At 35.6% G+C, this 18154-nt stretch overlaps 1 protein-coding gene and 1 long non-coding RNA gene across 2 annotated transcripts in view; one reads left to right on the top strand and one right to left on the bottom strand.

Annotated features, from left to right (window-relative positions):
- TECPR2 (tectonin beta-propeller repeat containing 2) overlaps nucleotides 1-18154 on the bottom strand; it is a 47116-nt gene that overhangs the window by 28139 nt on the left and 823 nt on the right. The window contains exons 2-11 of the mRNA XM_026698531.2: nucleotides 15116-15360; nucleotides 12365-12493; nucleotides 11898-12029; nucleotides 11391-11548; nucleotides 10276-10588; nucleotides 8760-8892; nucleotides 7237-7719; nucleotides 5116-6056; nucleotides 3055-3238; nucleotides 1449-1622 (exon numbers count right to left, since the gene is read on the bottom strand). Coding sequence (XP_026554316.1) covers nucleotides 1449-1622; nucleotides 3055-3238; nucleotides 5116-6056; nucleotides 7237-7719; nucleotides 8760-8892; nucleotides 10276-10588; nucleotides 11391-11548; nucleotides 11898-12029; nucleotides 12365-12493; nucleotides 15116-15334 — 2866 coding nt within the window. The 5' untranslated portion in view covers nucleotides 15335-15360. The remainder of the gene's footprint in view (nucleotides 1-1448; nucleotides 1623-3054; nucleotides 3239-5115; nucleotides 6057-7236; nucleotides 7720-8759; nucleotides 8893-10275; nucleotides 10589-11390; nucleotides 11549-11897; nucleotides 12030-12364; nucleotides 12494-15115; nucleotides 15361-18154) is intronic.
- Nucleotides 3023-16371, top strand: LOC148128269 (uncharacterized). Its single transcript, XR_015741173.1, has 4 exons — nucleotides 3023-3120; nucleotides 4059-4157; nucleotides 12382-12473; nucleotides 16279-16371. It is a non-coding gene; the product is annotated as an uncharacterized LOC148128269 (long non-coding RNA).

Here is an 18154-nt window from a genome sequence, read left to right as displayed (position 1 = left end):
ACAGTGAGATTAAATTTCTCAGGGAGAGAGGAGGCATAGTTGGCCAGACATCTAAGAATTCCTGCAGGACAAAAACATACTGTATAACAAATCAAAATACTTGCTGTGAGAACCAGTAGTAACTAACAGAAAAAGGCCAGCTATTCAATCATTACAACCATATTTTTTGTTATAATAAAGTACACAAGTAAAGGCAAAATAATAATCAACACGTTTTGAAATTCTAAAAATGTCAGAATTCTTTTTTCTAATTAATAAGAGAAAAGTCTTTCTGATGTTAAACACAAAGAAAGCTTTGTATTTAACAACAGGATGACTTTTTTCTTACTGATTAGAAATTAAAAAAAAATATTTACACAGAAATTAGTTTCCCTCTTGGGGCTGAGTTTATTTATTTATTATTTCTATTTCTATGGTTGCGCATTCAGATACAAATTCTTTCCACTGCTGAATTACGTATCATCAAAGCATGAAAAGTGTGAACACAAATAGATGCTTCCATGTATTTGCTTGTTCGTTAGTATGACACAACAGCATGAATACAATGGGCTGGTTGCAGGCTTGCTGAGAATGAAACTCTGTTAACTGGGGTGGGGGGGGGGATTTGCTGATTCCCTTTTGTGCGTGCAGCCTTGTATGTTGCCTGAAAAGCCAGTCTACTAGGAAAAGGAATCTTACAGCATAGTGTGGCAGGTATGTTGATTCAAAACCACTGATTTCTCCATATTGTTATTTAATACTAAGGCAGTTTAAACATTTTCCTAAATAAATAAATAATGCTCTGTCCTACCGTTCAGCAGAAATCTTTGTTGGATTAATCATTTGACAGACAAAACATTTTAAAAGGACTCCTTCCATTGTAGACCAGCACGTTTGAATTTCAAGCCAATAACCCCATAAAGGATTTTAAACTATTTGACATAATTAAATCAAACAGCATCAGGCAATTAATACTTTCTATCTGGTTTTAGTTTCCAAAACTCTCTTTCAGGGAACAATTTTATTAGTATTAATATTTTTACATTAATATGTAACAACATTGCGTAGAGCAGGGGTGTCCAACCTTGGCAACTTTAAGACTTGTGGACTTCAACTCCCAGAATTCCTCAGCCAGCAAAGCTGGCTGAGGAATTCTGGGAGTTGAAATCCACAAGTCTTAAAGTTGCCAAGGTTGGACACCTCTGGCGTAGAGTGTTTTAGGGTGTAGTACAAACGAGCACAACCTAGCCATCACATCATAACAGAGTTGCAACTGGACTTCACAGTGTAATCAACCCATTGTAGGAGAAGATTCATGATGGCAACAAAACTTCTTCCAAGAAAAACTGACTGCCTTGCTTGCTTGGAATTTTCACTGAAAAACCTCCACTACTTTTTGAAGCATTCTCCCAGAATGTAATTGAGTAAGCAGATAATTCCAGAAGAAAAATAACAATTATCTTAGGTACCTGTCTGTAGATACAGATCACCATTTGTTCGAATTATCCAGGCTGTATCATCACTCAAGGATACAAATGCTGCTTGAGGTAAAGCTTCATACCAGTGACGTTTTCCTCTGATAGTTACTTTACCACAAGCAAAAGCTTTATTGGTTTTTTGCTCAATCTTCCATAAAAGAGTCCCTATGAAAGAAAGCTCACATAAATAAAATTATTCACAAAAGATCACCTTTAAATCTAATGAATTTATTGTTTGGTAGCAGCAACTATTTTAAAGTCTAAGACAGTTTTCATCAACCTGGGGGTGGTCTGACCACCATAGTGGTGGAAACAAGGAGATGGGAGTATGGAAATGACATTCCATGCATTACTGTGGAATGCAGTAATTTATGAAGGATACATCCAAGGTTAGGTTCTTTAGAGGAGCCGTCACAAGATAGTTGTACAGTTTTAAAAATCCAACTCAAAACATGAAAAATGCCAGCTCAAGGTAAGCATTCTTCTCAAGTGTTAGGCCAATGAATAAAATCGTCCTGCAAGTATTCTTTATAGGACAACCATTGCAAATAAGACATCTCTCTGGTCATTCTTATTTTCAAAATTCAATATCAAGGAAAGTCCAATATAATGAATACAAAGAAGTAACCTACAAATCATGTAGCATTCTTTCTTCCTCCAAATCATTTTTCATTTATGTCATGCCTTTTAAACTGCAAGCCTAAAGCACTGCCCTGTTGCTTCTCTTTTTACATGCAAATAAAATGTAAAGATTAGAAATAAGCAATCTTTTCAGGAGTGTGGTGATCCTACAATGGAATCATTGTATCTATTGTAGCTTAAATGAATAACTACTACTAGTTAGGGAATAATTTGTTGAAGCAGTCACCTAAGACAGTTACAGAGTTTCATTGGTAATAAACAGACCTCTCATAAAAGAAAAAGAGACTTAATTAGTTTCTGTACCTGATGGCACACACACTAGTGATTAGAGAAGTCAATACAGTATTTGTCAAATAAGTACAAAGTAGACTTACAGGCATGGTTCATTAGGGAAAGCCTGAAAGCTGAAGAAAATGATGGGACATGGACATAATAATTTACTCAGAGAGGACAAAGAAAAGAAATTGAATATAAAAGGTTATAATGATTGCTCCTGATTTATTTCTTGATTGATCATGGACAACAGAAAAACACTGTTGACATACATGGTATCCTAGCTTTGATTATGGATTTAAGGGATGGTAAAACCTCAAGGTCAAAACCACAACAATCTGGTGTAAAAGGAGGTGTAAAGGCAGTTTACAGATGTAACTCTACCATTTTCAGGACCAGGAATCAGAATGTTACAGAATGTTTTGTTGATAAAAATACTAGAATATATCTTTCTACTACTTTATCTCTTTTCTTCAGAAGCTTTCTAGGAGGACAATCAATAAATATCTGCTATCTGAAGTAAAATAGTTGAAAATGGCATTTCTACAAAATATATTTTGAAATCCATTGCTACAGAGCCTACAATATTTTGATGTACCCATAACAATTGAACAAATAATAAATGCACTCAAACCTTTTTTCTACCCTAGGAAAAATAGACTAAAATGCAAATCTAACTAACCTGAAGGAGAGACTGCCATCTGCTGGACGTTATCTTCAAATTTCTGCCAACGCAACCCAGCACTAGGTAACGCACTACAATACAGGCCACCTTTGTAATCCAAGCACCAAATGTATTTATCAGACACAACTAGGCTGAGTATTCCATAGCCAGGACCTGCATATCCCATCCAGCTTTCTGCAAACTAAAGACTGAAGAATTAGAATAAGGATAATATATCTTCACAATATCTGAAGCTGCCTAATTTTGAAATTATATAAGGACTGTGTTTTTAGCGCATTTGACAAATGTATGTTTTAATGTTTAATAAAGATTATTGGGTGATCGCTGCAAAGCAAGCAACTTAAGTATCTCTAGCAATGGGTGTTCAATTTATTCAGTGTGAATTTCCCAGGTTTATCATGAACCTCCGGAAAAAGTCATAACTTGTACCAATATCCTGAATTCTGAATTCAGTTTGATGATTGTGAGAAAATTCTGAAACTCTTAATTAGTGAGTCAGAAAGATAGACATATGTAGTCTTCAACTTATGACCACAATTGAGCCCAAAATTTATGTTGCTAAGTAAGAAAATTGCTATGTGAATTTTGCCCCATTTTATTATCTTTCTTACCATAGTTAATTGAATCACAGCAGTTGTTCAGTTAGTAACATGGTTGTTAAGTGAATCTGGCTTCCCCATTGACTTTGCTTGTCAGAAGGTCACAAAAAGTGATCACGTGACCCTGGGACACTGCAACTGTCCTAAATATGTTGTCTGAATTTTGATCACCTGATCATGGGGATGCTGAAATGGTTGTAAGGGTGAAAAATAGTCATATCACTTTTCTGCATGCCGTTGTAACTTCAAACTGTTACTAAGTGAACTGCTGTAAGTTGAGGACTACCTATATTCTAGTAAAGTTATGGCACAATAATGGATTAAGTTAATGCTTTTAAGTAGACAAGAGAAGAGAATTGTTTGTGGCCAAGCTGTCACCATCTCTGTCATTGTCTCTTCCAGGGGTGGGATTCAACCGGTGTTACTACTGGTTCGGTACTTATGTTCTTTGCGTGCATGCAACCTGAAGCTGAGGTTGAAAAAGCAGGAAATAAAGGTCAGGTAAGAGCCCGGGTGGGCGGATGGGCCAAACAGCTGCAGACACAGAACCGGTTCTATGTCTGCTGCTCTTTAGAGATACCGGTTCTACCGAGCCAGGCAGAACCGGTAGCATTCTACCCCTAGTCTCTTTCTCTTGCTCTCTCCTGTTTCTTAACACAAATCAAGCAAAATGTTCTCCTGTTCCTGAATTTGAGATTCAGATTGCAATTTTTTTTAAATGCAGTTTTTCGTGAAAGTTACTCAACTAGTTTACCAGTAAACCACTCAGCAATTACTATCAAAGACTAGTTCTGATTATTTTAAACAAAGATATATATTGTGATAGCCATAGGAAACAGCATGTCCATGAAAACTCTCATCTGTTTTCAGATCCCCTGCTCCATCCAATTTAATTTTAATACACTTCCAAATACAAATAGTTAAATGGAAATCTGGCATGCTGAAGGTAAAGAATCAGCCTCAAGTATCATCGTTTCCAAGAAAATTTGATCTCTCTAGGATTCTTAGAAAATAAAAGGATGAGTATCTGCAGCATGTTACTTCATTTCGATGTATGCTACCCTACTCAGAACAAAAGACAAGAATAATTTTGGAGGGGATATAAGACACAACTTTCCCAGTTTGCTTTGTAGTAAAAATTGGGTCTTTCGCCACATGCTTTCAACACTTCAAATATGCCTGTCAGCTGAAAAAAAATGAATGAAAAGATGTAAAAAATATAGTCATTCATTAAACTTTAAAAACACATGTGGAACTCAATTCATAAAAGCTTTCCTATTTCTCCTGCAATATTTCAGATTCTTTTCAAAAGCAACACTTCTGGCTGCAGGATAACAATATGAATGTGGAAAGGTGTTCAACAATAGTGGGGAAACTGAAGGAAAAGATATAAGGTGAATGCAGGTATGTTGCAATCAGATTAGAGAGATATGTCACAATGGTATTCCCAAGAATATACCTGGTCAGATTTTGAAAGAGTCTCCTTCTCAACATTTGACTTGACTTTATCCCGTGGAAGATGGCAGGCTCCCATTTCTGTCACATTTGTCTCTGAAGATGAATAAATCAAGCCATGCCCGTAGATATCCTCTTCATCACTTGATGCATATCTCTCAGCTCTACCAGTCTGAGAGTTACTCATCCACTCACTGGCATAGTCAGTGATGACTCTTTCTTTGAAATCCAGTCCAGGTAGCATCCTCTCTTGAGGATTTATTTCTTTTTCAGAAACAGCAGGATTATGTTCAGGATTCCCAGGGACTGTGGATCGTAAAAATGGTTGCTGCTCCATTACCTCAACAACCTCACTCTGAACAAACAATTTGTCAGTGCAAAAAGATGTGTCCCTATTTACAGATGTTCCTTGTGCAGAGTTGGTCTCTTGTAGGGAAGCTGAATTACTCGGCAGACGTAATTCATCTAAAGTGCATTCCGTTTTATGTAGGAGAGGAAAATTGTCTTCATTTGGAATAATATATTTTGGGCTGGTTTCTAGTTTTTCAGACAGGGGGTTCCAGTTGTGTTCACTATGATCACTACTCATTTTATTCTCCACAACAAGCAAGCAGGAATTCGTAACATCCGATGCATCTTCTTCATTCTTACAATTAGAAAGTTTTAGCAGTTCTTGTGTGTCCTTGTTGTCATCAGGTGTTAGAGCAACTATTGACTCCAGAGACTGAAGTACACTGAATGTTTCAGTATCGTTTTGTGTTTCCATACTGAACATACTTTCCTGTTCTGCGGAACAGATGCTTAAACAGTCTGTGGTGCTGCCTTGGAGGCTAGAACTAATGGAGCATGATTTCAAATTTAGTATCTGAAAACTATCAGTGAAGGCTTGCTGTTCATAAGAGGGTGTGCTTTCTAAAGAGGTAGGATTTCTCCTGGAGCCATTTTCTAAATTCAAATGCAGTTGGAAAAGGTGGAGGTAAGAGAAGTTAAAGGAAGGAAAGGAGAAGTTTATTAAGAGCCAAATACCACAAAATAAAAACTAAAAAATTGAAATTATACTTCATTCTGACTTTTACCTTGAGTGATTCAGTAGACTAAACTGCCAACCTGAACACTAGCAATAACAGAAATACTTTTTTTTAGTGTGGTGCCCTCTGAGAATACAACTCCTACCCTTGGTAGAAATACTAGGTATTGTGGTCTCATAAATCTGGAAGGCTCTGAATTGGAGAAGGATGTCAAAGTATTTTATGGCCACTTTTTAAGGTGGAAATGCTATTCAGGATTTCATGCAAGAAGGTCTTCTTCAACTCTGTTTTTTAAACCTTATTTAGCTGAAAATTATGGAAATTAAACCCATTCTTTTATAAAGAGAACACACATTTTGTCACTGAACATAATGCTCCCAATTGCAATTTTAGCATAAACCTAACTGATATATTGTAGTAACTAAGAGACTGAACCCTGAATCAGAAAACTACTTTATTTTGCCATAAATTAAGTAGGAAATTTGTTTCACATTGTTTCATGCACTATAAAATAGTAACATCATTGATCTACCTGCCCAAGACTGCTTTAGGATTAGAAGATAACACATGTGATGCATTTTGAGATACCTGAAGTGTTACAAAAAGGCTGCTTTCTGCTATGACAATTCCCAACAGTAGGAATAAAACATAAAATCCAATACTTGATTCCACATTTGAAATTGGAACATTCGCATTTCATCTTTCTGCTTTAAAAATATATTGACTCAGTTGTGCAAATCCCATGGCCCAAAAGACATTGAAGGCCAGCTAAAGCCAGAAATCTAAAAAAAATCCAATCAGGTATAAAATTTTCTACCCAATTAAGACAGAATTACCTGTGCAAATGACAAGTGTAATCTGAATCAAAATAGCCTCAGCACCATATTGCCATGATCCAAAAAACAAGTGTACAGGGTAAACCAGCCAAACTTTTATCCTATTCATAACAAATGTACAAATTAATTCATTCTAAGATATGTTGGTTAACAAGGGTACTCCAGTGATATTCCTTTAGATCCCAGTAGAATTTTACAGGCTACATACAAAAGGAAAAAAATTAAGAATATAGCAATTAGTCTTTCTCATTAAGCATTTACCTGGCCTTTTCTTTTTCTTCTTTTTCACTTTGATTGGTTTTATAATCAGTTCCTGGTTGAAATCTTCTGAGCTGATCAGGCTCAACCTTTGTGAAATTTGTTGATCCACTCTCTGTATTTCTGATGATGTTTGATCCCCATTGGTCAAGGAACTGGAGCCACTGTCCACAGAATTCATAGAGCTGCTTCTGCTTCTTGATTCACTGACTACAGAGTTGCCTCTTCTTCTTGGGTCAGTGCTCAAGTCCCCCAATGCATCAAAGCTCTGTGAGCGAATTTTCTGTGCTATCAATGCTACTTCCTGGTCAGCTCTTCCTATGAAGCCATTTTTGTCATTAGGTGTTTGGGGTGAGGAGAAATTACTTGATTTTGGGTTTGCTTCTGGAAAGGGATCACATGAGACTGAAGCAATTACTAAATGTGGCCTTTCTAATTTGGGGCTCAAATCAGATTCCAAGCTGGTCCAAGCTTGAGAATTAATATCTGAAATGTGACAAATTAATAAATATTAGATGGCAATTTACAGGAGCAAGAAAACACAGGAATGATTTATAAAATACAAGTAGTGTAAAATGAATGGCTAGAGATATCAGCATCCTCAAATGAGTATTTCTTCTCACAACATAGTTTATTCATAGATTCTGCTGCTTCCATTAGCGTAAAATGTGTTTTTAAAAAGGATAATCTTTCACAACTTTGCTAGTCATACTAACAGCAATAAATGTAAACAAATATTAAGAAAAGTACATTACTGATATAGTTCCTAGAAATATCCACCTAGTTATTGCCAAAAAAGTATATTGGTCTGAGAGAATCATTTATATTATTTACACAATATCTTATGTTTTTCCTACAATGACTATGACAGTAATGAAAAATTGACTGGAGAAAGAGGCAAGACCACAGAACTCATATGAACAGCAGGCAAAACTCTTTCTAGTGCCATAACATCTTATATAAAGATCAAGTTAAAATCTTTATTTTTTAAAAACTGTTCCGCCTTGGCAGGAACTAATCGTTAGTTACATTTAATATGACCTGCCAGCATTATCAAGGAATAGTTACAATGAGATGGGTAACCGTATACAAAAATAAAATAAAATCTATTCATGCTTTATAGCGTAAAGAAAGGTGTTCTCCTCTGTGCCAATGACTAAGTCATTTGACTTCTGAGAAAATCAAAGGACAGTGGAAACTTCCTGGCAATAATAGCCCTGTCTCTGGCAGTGATCACCATCTCTAGTCACCTGCAACAATAGTTAATGGAGAACTATTTCCTAATCATCAAGTGCATATGAAGATTTATGGATGCCTCTTCCCTCTGATAATTGATGTTATGTTTAAGAAATGGCTATTTTTGAGTGGTTTTACTGAATATAGCTTGTGTTGTTTCAATATAGTTTTTATATTAGGTTCTTTTACATTTTTCATTCTTTTGTATTTACCCTGCCCCTAATGAAAAAATAGAAGAACAAGAATTTTCAGGATAGAATCATTTTATATATACTACTTAATATGCAAACCTATTGACACCAATCCTTCAGGTTTGCTTGAGATTCTAATGATATCCCTGTCTCCCTTTAAAAGGAATATCTCATTTTCGGTACAGGACACAGATACTATATCACCACATCCTTCCAAACTCCCAATCATGGTCTGTGAAAACAAAGAAAGCAAAAAAAAAATGATAGGACTACATTAAGAATACATTATTATTACATATTTCAGAGTTTTTATTTTTATTTATACAGCATTTTAAAAAATCAACGGTATACAATCAACCACACTATCACTTGCTTTAAATTTAAACTTGTCCCAAACTCAGTTGAAACATAGTTTAAGTTTTAGTTTGGCTATACTGTGAGCAGTGAACAACAATGAACTGGTTTTAAATTCAGTTTCTAATGGTAGTATCAAGAATAATAATTTTTCATATATACTCATATAGAAGCCCATCCACAGGTAAGCTGATCCTCAAAAGTTTTAATGTCCACCTGCAGATAAGCCAACTCACATTTTTTGTGGTATTTTGGTTTAAAAAATTGAGGATATGCTTATCCGCTGATAGGCTTATAAACAAGTATATATGGAAAATACAGGTACTTTCAAGAAGCTAGCCTCTAGGAACCAGACAGACAACAGTGGTTTGCAACCCCACCTGTCAGCTTTCTTACTGACCTTCTGGGGAAGACAGCAGGGAACACTGCAAATAGCGATCCTATGATCACAGGGTACTTGGCAATCCATCGTCAGTGCAAATGAGTTGCCAAGCCCCTAGGTCACAATCACATGTAACTTTGGGCATGGGCCGGAAATCTCTTCATTCATTCACTGAAATTGTAATTTCAAATGGTCACTGAATGAATGTCATTAATCAGGATTACCTGTACATAGATTTGAGTGTTTGGAGCTGAGAAATATTATCTGAGATTCACTAAAATTGCTAGGGTCTTTTTAAAATTGAAATATATATATTTGCTTCTAAATGCAAGTTCTGGTGTCCTCCTAAAATAAGACAGTTTTCATATACATTCCCAAGTATATGAACCATTTAAAAAAGTCTGTGGCAGGAGCAGACTTCCTAGTAGTATGTGATGCCTCAGACTGTCACCTTTGATCTGTTTTTAGTTTCCATATATTCCATTCACTTCTTTAGATTATCTGGAATATAATCCTGGGAAAAACATACAAAATATATATTTTGAGGGGCTACAAAGATTTAAAAAGTAAGAGAAAATGCAGGAGGAAGGCTTTCTCCCCATGTCTTTAAAAGGCTTATAATCTAATGGTGTGTAGGGGAAATAATCGAAAATTGTGTATTCATTTCTAGGAGCTACAAAAATTAGTTTGAGAGCCATATGCCCTTTGCATGCTGCAGCCCAATGCAACGCTTTTCTTCAAATCGAGTTACAAAAAAACCTCCAGTAAATCGCAAGCCAAAATCTTTGCACTAAACATTTTTCACACGATTCCTTTCTATCATGTAACTATCTGAGAAACTAATCACAAATTCCTTGCATTCTGACTTGGCTTTCTTACCTGGTTTACTGTGTCTAACACATAAATGCTATATTCATTCCAGCTCATTACCCATCCTTCTTGGGAAAAGCAGGAAATGAATCCAAACTGTCTTTCTGGGAAATTACAGCTGCTCTTGTTAAAGGAGTTCGCTCGGGGATATAATTCAAAAGGCTTCATTCCAGCAGCAAATACATCTTTCAAAAGATAGGTGGCTTGAACCGTCCCATGAACATCTGATTTCCAAAGGCGAACCCCAGGCCTTGCAGCAAAGAGCATTAGGTCACTTTGTTTACGTAGCCCAGGTATAAAGCAGGCACCAAATTTGCCTGTACTAAAAATATAAAAGCAAAACAATTATAGTTCAGAGAAACATATTTGAGAATGGGGAAGAATTTTTGTCAGAAGGTGTTTGGGGTGAGGAGGGTGTTCTTAGTGAAGAATGAAATCATTGCTTAGAGTTGTTCTGATACAGATGCTAACTATTTCCCAAAATGGGAAGGGGGACTAGAAAAAGAAGGCAAAAAGATTTTAAACCAATTTAGGATAATAATATAAAAACCAAAAGTGGTTGTATATAATTCAGGATACTAAGGACTAATTGGACTTTCAGTGTGTTGCTTTTGGTATCAATGTACTGACTTTTTATGTGAAACAAATTATTGTTATAAAAAACCTAGCATATTGTGAATGGCAAAGTGCCATTCTCTAATATATAGATCATCTTTCAATAGATTTCATAAATATTCACAGAAAATAAAAAAATGTTCACTTTGCCAGATAACATATTTCGGTAAAGAAGGGGGGAGAGAGGAACTATTGTGGTTTATCTGAGTTTTATAATTAGTTACATTTATTAATTTGTAAGTTCCCCAGCAGCCATTCTGTAACAATACCACAACATATTTTTGAAATTTCAAATATGCCCATCAGCCCCAAAAGGCTAATGACACATTCTAATTCATGACAACTAGAAGTCTCTTATATTTTCAGTTAAGCATGCTACTTTAAATACAAACAGAACTTGAAATCATGCACCTTTTAAAATAACAATTTTAAATATTTTTAAAGAAAAATATTTGACCAGTCTTAAGTGTTCAAAACTTATCACAAGAGTTTTTAAATTTGATAATTACGTTTTTCTGGGTTGAGTTCCAACTTGTTTGACAGATTTTTCTTCGGTATAGAAAAGTACAGTTCGTTGTAAAGTGGAGATCAACAATACTTTCTGGCTATACTCTAGCTGTACGATTGAAGATGGTTCTTCCAATATCAAACTGGAATTGCAAAGACCCTAGAAAAGCAGAACATGGATACAGACTCCTCTGTTAAATAATCAGAATTCAATATGATCGGCACCCACTGGAGTCCAACTCACATAATTCACCTGTCACTATCTGGAAGGTGACCAAATGTTCCCTCCTCTTAGAACCACCATCAGACACTACTCAACTTTTTTTTAAAAAAACCCAGATCTCTCAGTAATAGATGTCCTACTCATTGGCTCCCCAGAGGCAGCTGGATGACCACTGTGAGGAAAGATCTTGCTAGATTACATGTATCCTTGATTTGATCCAGCAAGAATCTATATTCCTGGAATCAAATTTTGGAAAAAAAAAGGTTTTAGTCAAATAGCTACTCACCTGATCTAAATCCAAAGCAGAATAAACTATTTTCCCTCGATCATCCCCAGAAAATAATTTCATTCCATTAGGACTCCATGCCAAGGCTGTAATGCTACTTTTGTGAAAACCAGACACATTAAATCTCCGAAGCTGCAAATAAAGACATCATGTATCATCAATATATTGTATAAAAGAGACCAAAGGGGAAAAAGAGGAAATTAAATTGGATTGATTCATTAGTCTAGTTGGTATTTCTCACTTCAACTATTTTATTTTAACATATACACAAAACATCACTGAATATGTTAATGGAGAAAGGAAGGGAGGGGAGGGGGAAAAAAAGAAGGAAAAGAAGAGAAAACTCAAAAACCTATTGTATTTGAAATCAATAAATAATAGATTTTTTTTTAGATGTCTTAATTAAGGAATTACACATTTCACTGGAACAAGTCTTGACTAGCACAAACTTCACATATGGTCCTTACTTGTTTGTTTCTCCCAGGTAATGAAGAAACAAGCTGAAAAATAGCAATCTTGCCTGAAACTGTTCCCACTGCAACAAGATCATCAAAGCAGTTTAAGAGTTTCACAACGGTAATGGATTCATTCTTCCCCTAATAAAACAAAAACAAAATAATGATTATGAAAATTAAGAAATAAACTTTACTTGTTTCAGGTCAGGAGACACTATTTTTAAATCAGGGCTTTGAGGTGGTTTAAATATTATCAGTTTAAAAGGAAAGAATTAAAAAGTGAATGTCAAAATGTCGATCTGACAAATGACTAGCTTGATTAAAGCAAGAGGTATGAAATTAGAAGTATAAAAAGTGGACTGCAGTCATCATGTTAATGACTCAGTTTTACACATGAACAATTGTATTAGTTATATTACAAAATCTGAAAAGTGTTACTGCTGAATGTTGACAAAGATTTTACTTTACCTTGCTGCTACTACTATATGTTTTTAATTAATATAATCATAAACATATTATACCACAATGAAAGGATTGCTTTTGTTGCAAACTGCTGTCTGGACTCAACTCAAGGTGTTGGTTTTAACCTTTAAATCTTTGTATAGTTCTAGAAGCAAATATCTCCTTCATTATGAATTTTTTCAGAAATGATTATTTATAAGCTTTTTGAAGACATTAGTATTCATAAAGACCCATCTTAGAGAAGGATCTTGGACAATCTGGACAGTTTTTGCTGACTCCAATCTTCCCATTTGGGAGAGTGTTGTTGGAAAATTGGTTGGCTGCAATTTCTAAAAGGTCTGGAGGAAACAAATTATCTGGATTCTTTTCAGTTAGTTTAAAGCATATCATTGAAACAGCACTAGTCACACTTGTTAATGAACTCTGGTGCAACTAGCCTAGATTTTTCATAGTATCCTTCCAGAGCACCCAAGAATTTAGGAGTGGGAATGGGAGACCTAAGTGCAATGATGATTATCTTCCTTTCCCCTTGGTGAATGTCAGTCAGTGTTGATAAGAGGAGACAGTGTTAAGGTTTAGTTCTTTGAGGGACATCTCCCTCTAGCTATTTCTCCCCATTTTATATGATGAAGCAGAGTTGGCATGCTCCAGATCTATTAAACATTGTCATCTGATGGGATCCAAGATTCAAACAGCTCCTGTCCTTTAAATGAAGGTCTGGCTCTTTCCCTGAGCTTTAGGCTACAACAGATTGTGGAAAACCCTTTGCAAGGGGCTCTTATATCTGTTCCCATAGGATCATCATCTTCCTTTTCTATTCTCTACTGTTCTAGTTCTTTTGTTTTCTGTCTGTATGTACATACACAGCATAAATAAGATGGATGGATGGATATAGACAAATACCATAGATAAAGAGAGAGAGAGAGAGAGAGAGAGAGAGAGAGAGAGAGATGCTCTGTGTATGTAAAGAAAACCAACAAACTAGAACTCTGTCTGTGTGTGTGTGTGTGTGTGTGTGTGTGTTTTTCCAGTCACTGAAAAGTTGGGTGGCTTTAAAAACGTGTCTTGAAAATGTATTAGTGCTACTGAGGGTTTTATTCTCCCATTATGAGAAATGGTGTACTCTGTAAAGACATGATGCAGTAGAAGAAAAAATATGTCTTCATTGAGGGCAGAGATGAACACAGCTACTCTCCCAATTGTTTTCAATATACTTCCGTCCTCAGCTGTGTAGCAAATAGCTACAGATACTCAGCACAGCAATAAAGCAGTGCTCTGAGGCAATCATGAAAACCACCTGAATTAATTTTCCATTTAAAGAACAAGTACAATTTTCTGTGAGCATTAGTTTTCCAGGCAGCAAATGCTACAGAATTCTAAAGTATTGCAGAACATGTATTGATCTTGATGTGCTAAAGAATCATTTTAATATTCCTAGTGCTCTCAAAAATGGTAATACCACTGGAAGATTCAGCCACCATTACGTCACATATCCATGACAAGAGGACAAATAAAATTTACCTACCCTCAATCATCCTCTTTGGTTGAACTTAGAAAACCAAATACATGTAGTCCTTGACTTATGATCACAACGGAGCCCACAATTTCTGTTGTTAAGCGACACATTTGTTAAGTGAGTTTTGACCCATTTTATGACTTTTCTTGCCACAGCTATTAAAAGAATCACTGCAGTTGATAAGACAGTAACATGGTTGTTAAGTGAGTATGGCTTTCCCACTGACTTTGCTTGCTGGACGGTCCCAAAAGTGAGCTCAGACACTGCAACCGTCAAAAAAAAGAACCAGTTGCTCAGTATCTGAATTTTGATCACATTAATACGGGGATGCCGCAATGATAATAACTGTGAAAAACAGTCATGTCACATTTTTCAACGTTGTTGTAACTTTGAATGGTCACTAAACAAACTGTTCTAAGTCAAGGACTACCCGTACAGCATATATTCCATTGCTGTCATTTACCTTGTAATCAATTGCTTATGAGAAAAATATTATATAAACAATGTGATGAACAGTATAGCTTATGAATGAAAACATAAATTTATACAGTAAAGAAGAAGTTTGCCTTAACCATTTTAGGGTGTAAATCAAATACAAGTTAACTTAAGCAGAGATGGAGTACAATAACTATAATATAAATAATTTTTAATCTTGTTTTAAAAATACCACAGCAACTTACTTAAAACATTTTTGAACCTTATGTGTTTACCTATTTTTAAGATGGATGTTAAGTTAGCCAAACATCTTAAGAGAAAGTTATGACAATATTAAGAGATGGTCTTACCTCAAAATTGTATTTTTTCATGTGATTCAAATGCCTGCAGTACAAATACAGCATGCCAATACTACTGCCAACCGCTATGTAGTCCTCATTAGTGTCAAGTGCAGTCAAGTAAACCACAATGGAACGAAATCCTTTTTGGATTTTTGTGGGAATGGCATTGAGAAGGTAATACAAGGGGCAAAACTCCTTGAAGGTAAATGACGGTATCACTGATGCCATAGTAAACACAGCACACAACCTATAGACTAGAAAAGATACATTTCATATACTTCTGCAGCCCATGAAAAAGCAGACAATTTTTTAAGAGCAACGTTCAGTTTCTAAAATTCAGTCACAGTAAAGAACAAATAGAATGCTCCTTCAAATTAAAATGTAGATTTTTTTTAGACACTACATAAATGTTTTGGATCTAATTCCAAAATTTTTCTTTCTGTAGTATAGTATATACAGTACTAAGGAATTTGTCTTGTTTGTTTTAATCTAGGGCAGGGGTGTCAAATTTGATTTCATTGAGGGCTGCATCAGGGTTGTGTTTGACCTCGGGGGCCTGGGGTGGGGGGGCTGAGGTAGGGGTGGTCAGCTCGGCGTCGTGTTGGGGGCGCCTGTGGTTGCCTGAGTGCCCTGCCACTGAAAATGGGCTGCTGAGCTCCGTTTTTGGTTGCGATGGCCTTCTGCAACCCTCTGCCAGCAAAAACAGTGCTTGGATGTGGCCCTCCCGAGCTCTGTTTTTGCTGGCAGAGGGTTACAGGAGGCCGCTGCAGCCCAAAAAGGAGCTCGGGAGCCTGTTATCACTGGCACAGGCACCGCGGGCCGGTCCTTCGCTGTTTCCAGGGTGGCCCTGTGGGCCAGATCTAAGCACCCCAGGGACCGGATCTGGCCCCCGGGCCTTGGGTTTGACACCCCTGATTTAGGGCAATTTATAGTCCAGATGATTCAAAGTTATACTTTTTTCATTTGTCTTTATTTATTTATTTATCAGTCATACCATACTATTGCTAAGTAAAATATATTAAATCATACATTATGGTTTTTAAATTTTGGCTTTTAGTATATTAACCTTATTAACTATATAATCAGGATTATATAAAATTGTTCAACTTGAATATTGTTCAGCATTATGTGAATGAATCTGATAAGGTGATCAGTCTTTTCTTCTCCTCTAGCACAATCCCAAGGAGAAGACAAGAATCTTTCACATTGAATTATGTCAGGCATTTTTGATTAGTTATAACTATTATGAGAGCAGCTTCCTTCAGTAAGCCACAGATATTAATCACAGTTCAGAAATTTTCTGAATTTCACCTCAGAAGCACAATGAAATAAAAGTATGAGCTGAGATTCACTTATTTACACATATTTAAACATATCTTTTTCTGAACAAAATTGCACATATTTGTGCATAATTGTCCAAACTACTGCCCAGTTACAAAAATGGAACATTAAACGAATTGTGCACCAAATGAGCCACTCTGTTTATTTTAGAAATTACCAGAGTTATTATCAACTCTACCCACAAACAACAATATGAATATTTAGTTAAAATACCTCATCATAAGTGTGGCTTGAAATGAGAGGGATATAAAAAGGCACCTGTGTTTGTAGAACCTTTATTACAGAATTGTAGGGATATGCAAAACTATCAATTTGGGAATGAAACTTTTTGGAGAATTCCATAACATTGTGCTTTTCCTTTGGACTATGATGAACCTCTTCTAGACCATACCATCCCAAGTATGAAAAATTTCATCCAGAAAAATGTTTTGAGCACTTCAAACTGCTTCTAATTCAAAGTATTTACTTTGGAAATTGCCAACGCATCTCCTGGAACATCATGCTTTAGAAGAGGTCGGTATGTTTTAGACCCAGATATATTCAGTAAACATATATTGAATATCTATTATAAAAATGTGAAAGTGAAAGTTCAAAATACTGTTCCTTGTTGAAAAGAAGGCATATCTCACTCTACTTATCTGCATGCTAATATAAGTGAAGTTATGCATTTTCACTTGACAATCACTTTATGGAATATGCTAAGATCCTCTCCTGGTTTAGGAATTAAATGTATTTCAGGATTTCTCATCATTAGGAAAACAGATACATTTAAAATGATATATTGTAATTAACAGAGCTACTTTATATACTTTCAAGTTTGGTATTTTTTTCTTCTGTTAAATTTTGTCCAATTCACAGAGAATGCCTGCAGTTTTCTTGACAAAAAATTAGCTTGCTATTACCTCCTTCCTAGGGCTGATAGAAAGAGATTAATCTAAAGTCACCCAGTTGGCTTTGTGAATCAGGCAGGACTAGAATTAACAGCCTCCTAATTTCTAGCATGATGCCTTAACCATATACCAGACTGGTTCTCAAAATAATATAAAACCTTCTAAAATTATATGTTAATAATAAATATAATTATAATGGATATTTCTAAAAAAGATTCCAATATAGAATAGACATAAGACTCTTTTCAAACAAATGTCCTTCATGTCACTAAAAGTATCAACATTTTACTAGAACATGTATGTCAACTTCACACACACTTCATACATGCCTTGTATCCAAGAATTGGTCACAATTGAAAGGAAGAAAAGAAGTCAGAATATCATCTGATCTTCTAAGTCCAGTTCCTCTAAAGTACAATACTTCCCTCCAGCAGACTTTCCTTTCAACTTCCTCCACAGCAGACAATTTATTCAATGGATCTAAAATATTTACGTGTACCCTTCTTTAATAATTTGCCAGAGTGCTCAGGAGCAAGAAGGCCCACAATTGTAGTTTTTCCTGAGAACTTTAATAACTGATGAAATTACAATACCGATTCACAAGGAAAGCATAGGTACAGCTCTAAAGAGATACACAGTTTGTCCATTTTATATGTGTGCAAAAGAAGAGCTTTAATTGTAATATTTTGGAGTTTTTATATTTAAGAATGCAATTTCATTAAAAATGTAAGGCCACAATTTATAACAAAAGGAACCACTGTCAACAAAACGTTTCAATAATTTAGCTCCTTTCCATTCACTTTTAACTCCATTCACT

The sequence above is a fragment of the Pseudonaja textilis genome, chromosome 1 (genome assembly GCF_049901715.1).
Source record: "Pseudonaja textilis isolate UNSWEBS1 chromosome 1, rPseTex1.2, whole genome shotgun sequence".
In the NCBI taxonomy this organism is placed as follows: domain Eukaryota; kingdom Metazoa; phylum Chordata; class Lepidosauria; order Squamata; family Elapidae; genus Pseudonaja; species Pseudonaja textilis.
The sequence above is the reverse complement of the archived record's forward strand: the minus strand, read 5'-3'. Positions and strand labels throughout refer to the sequence as shown.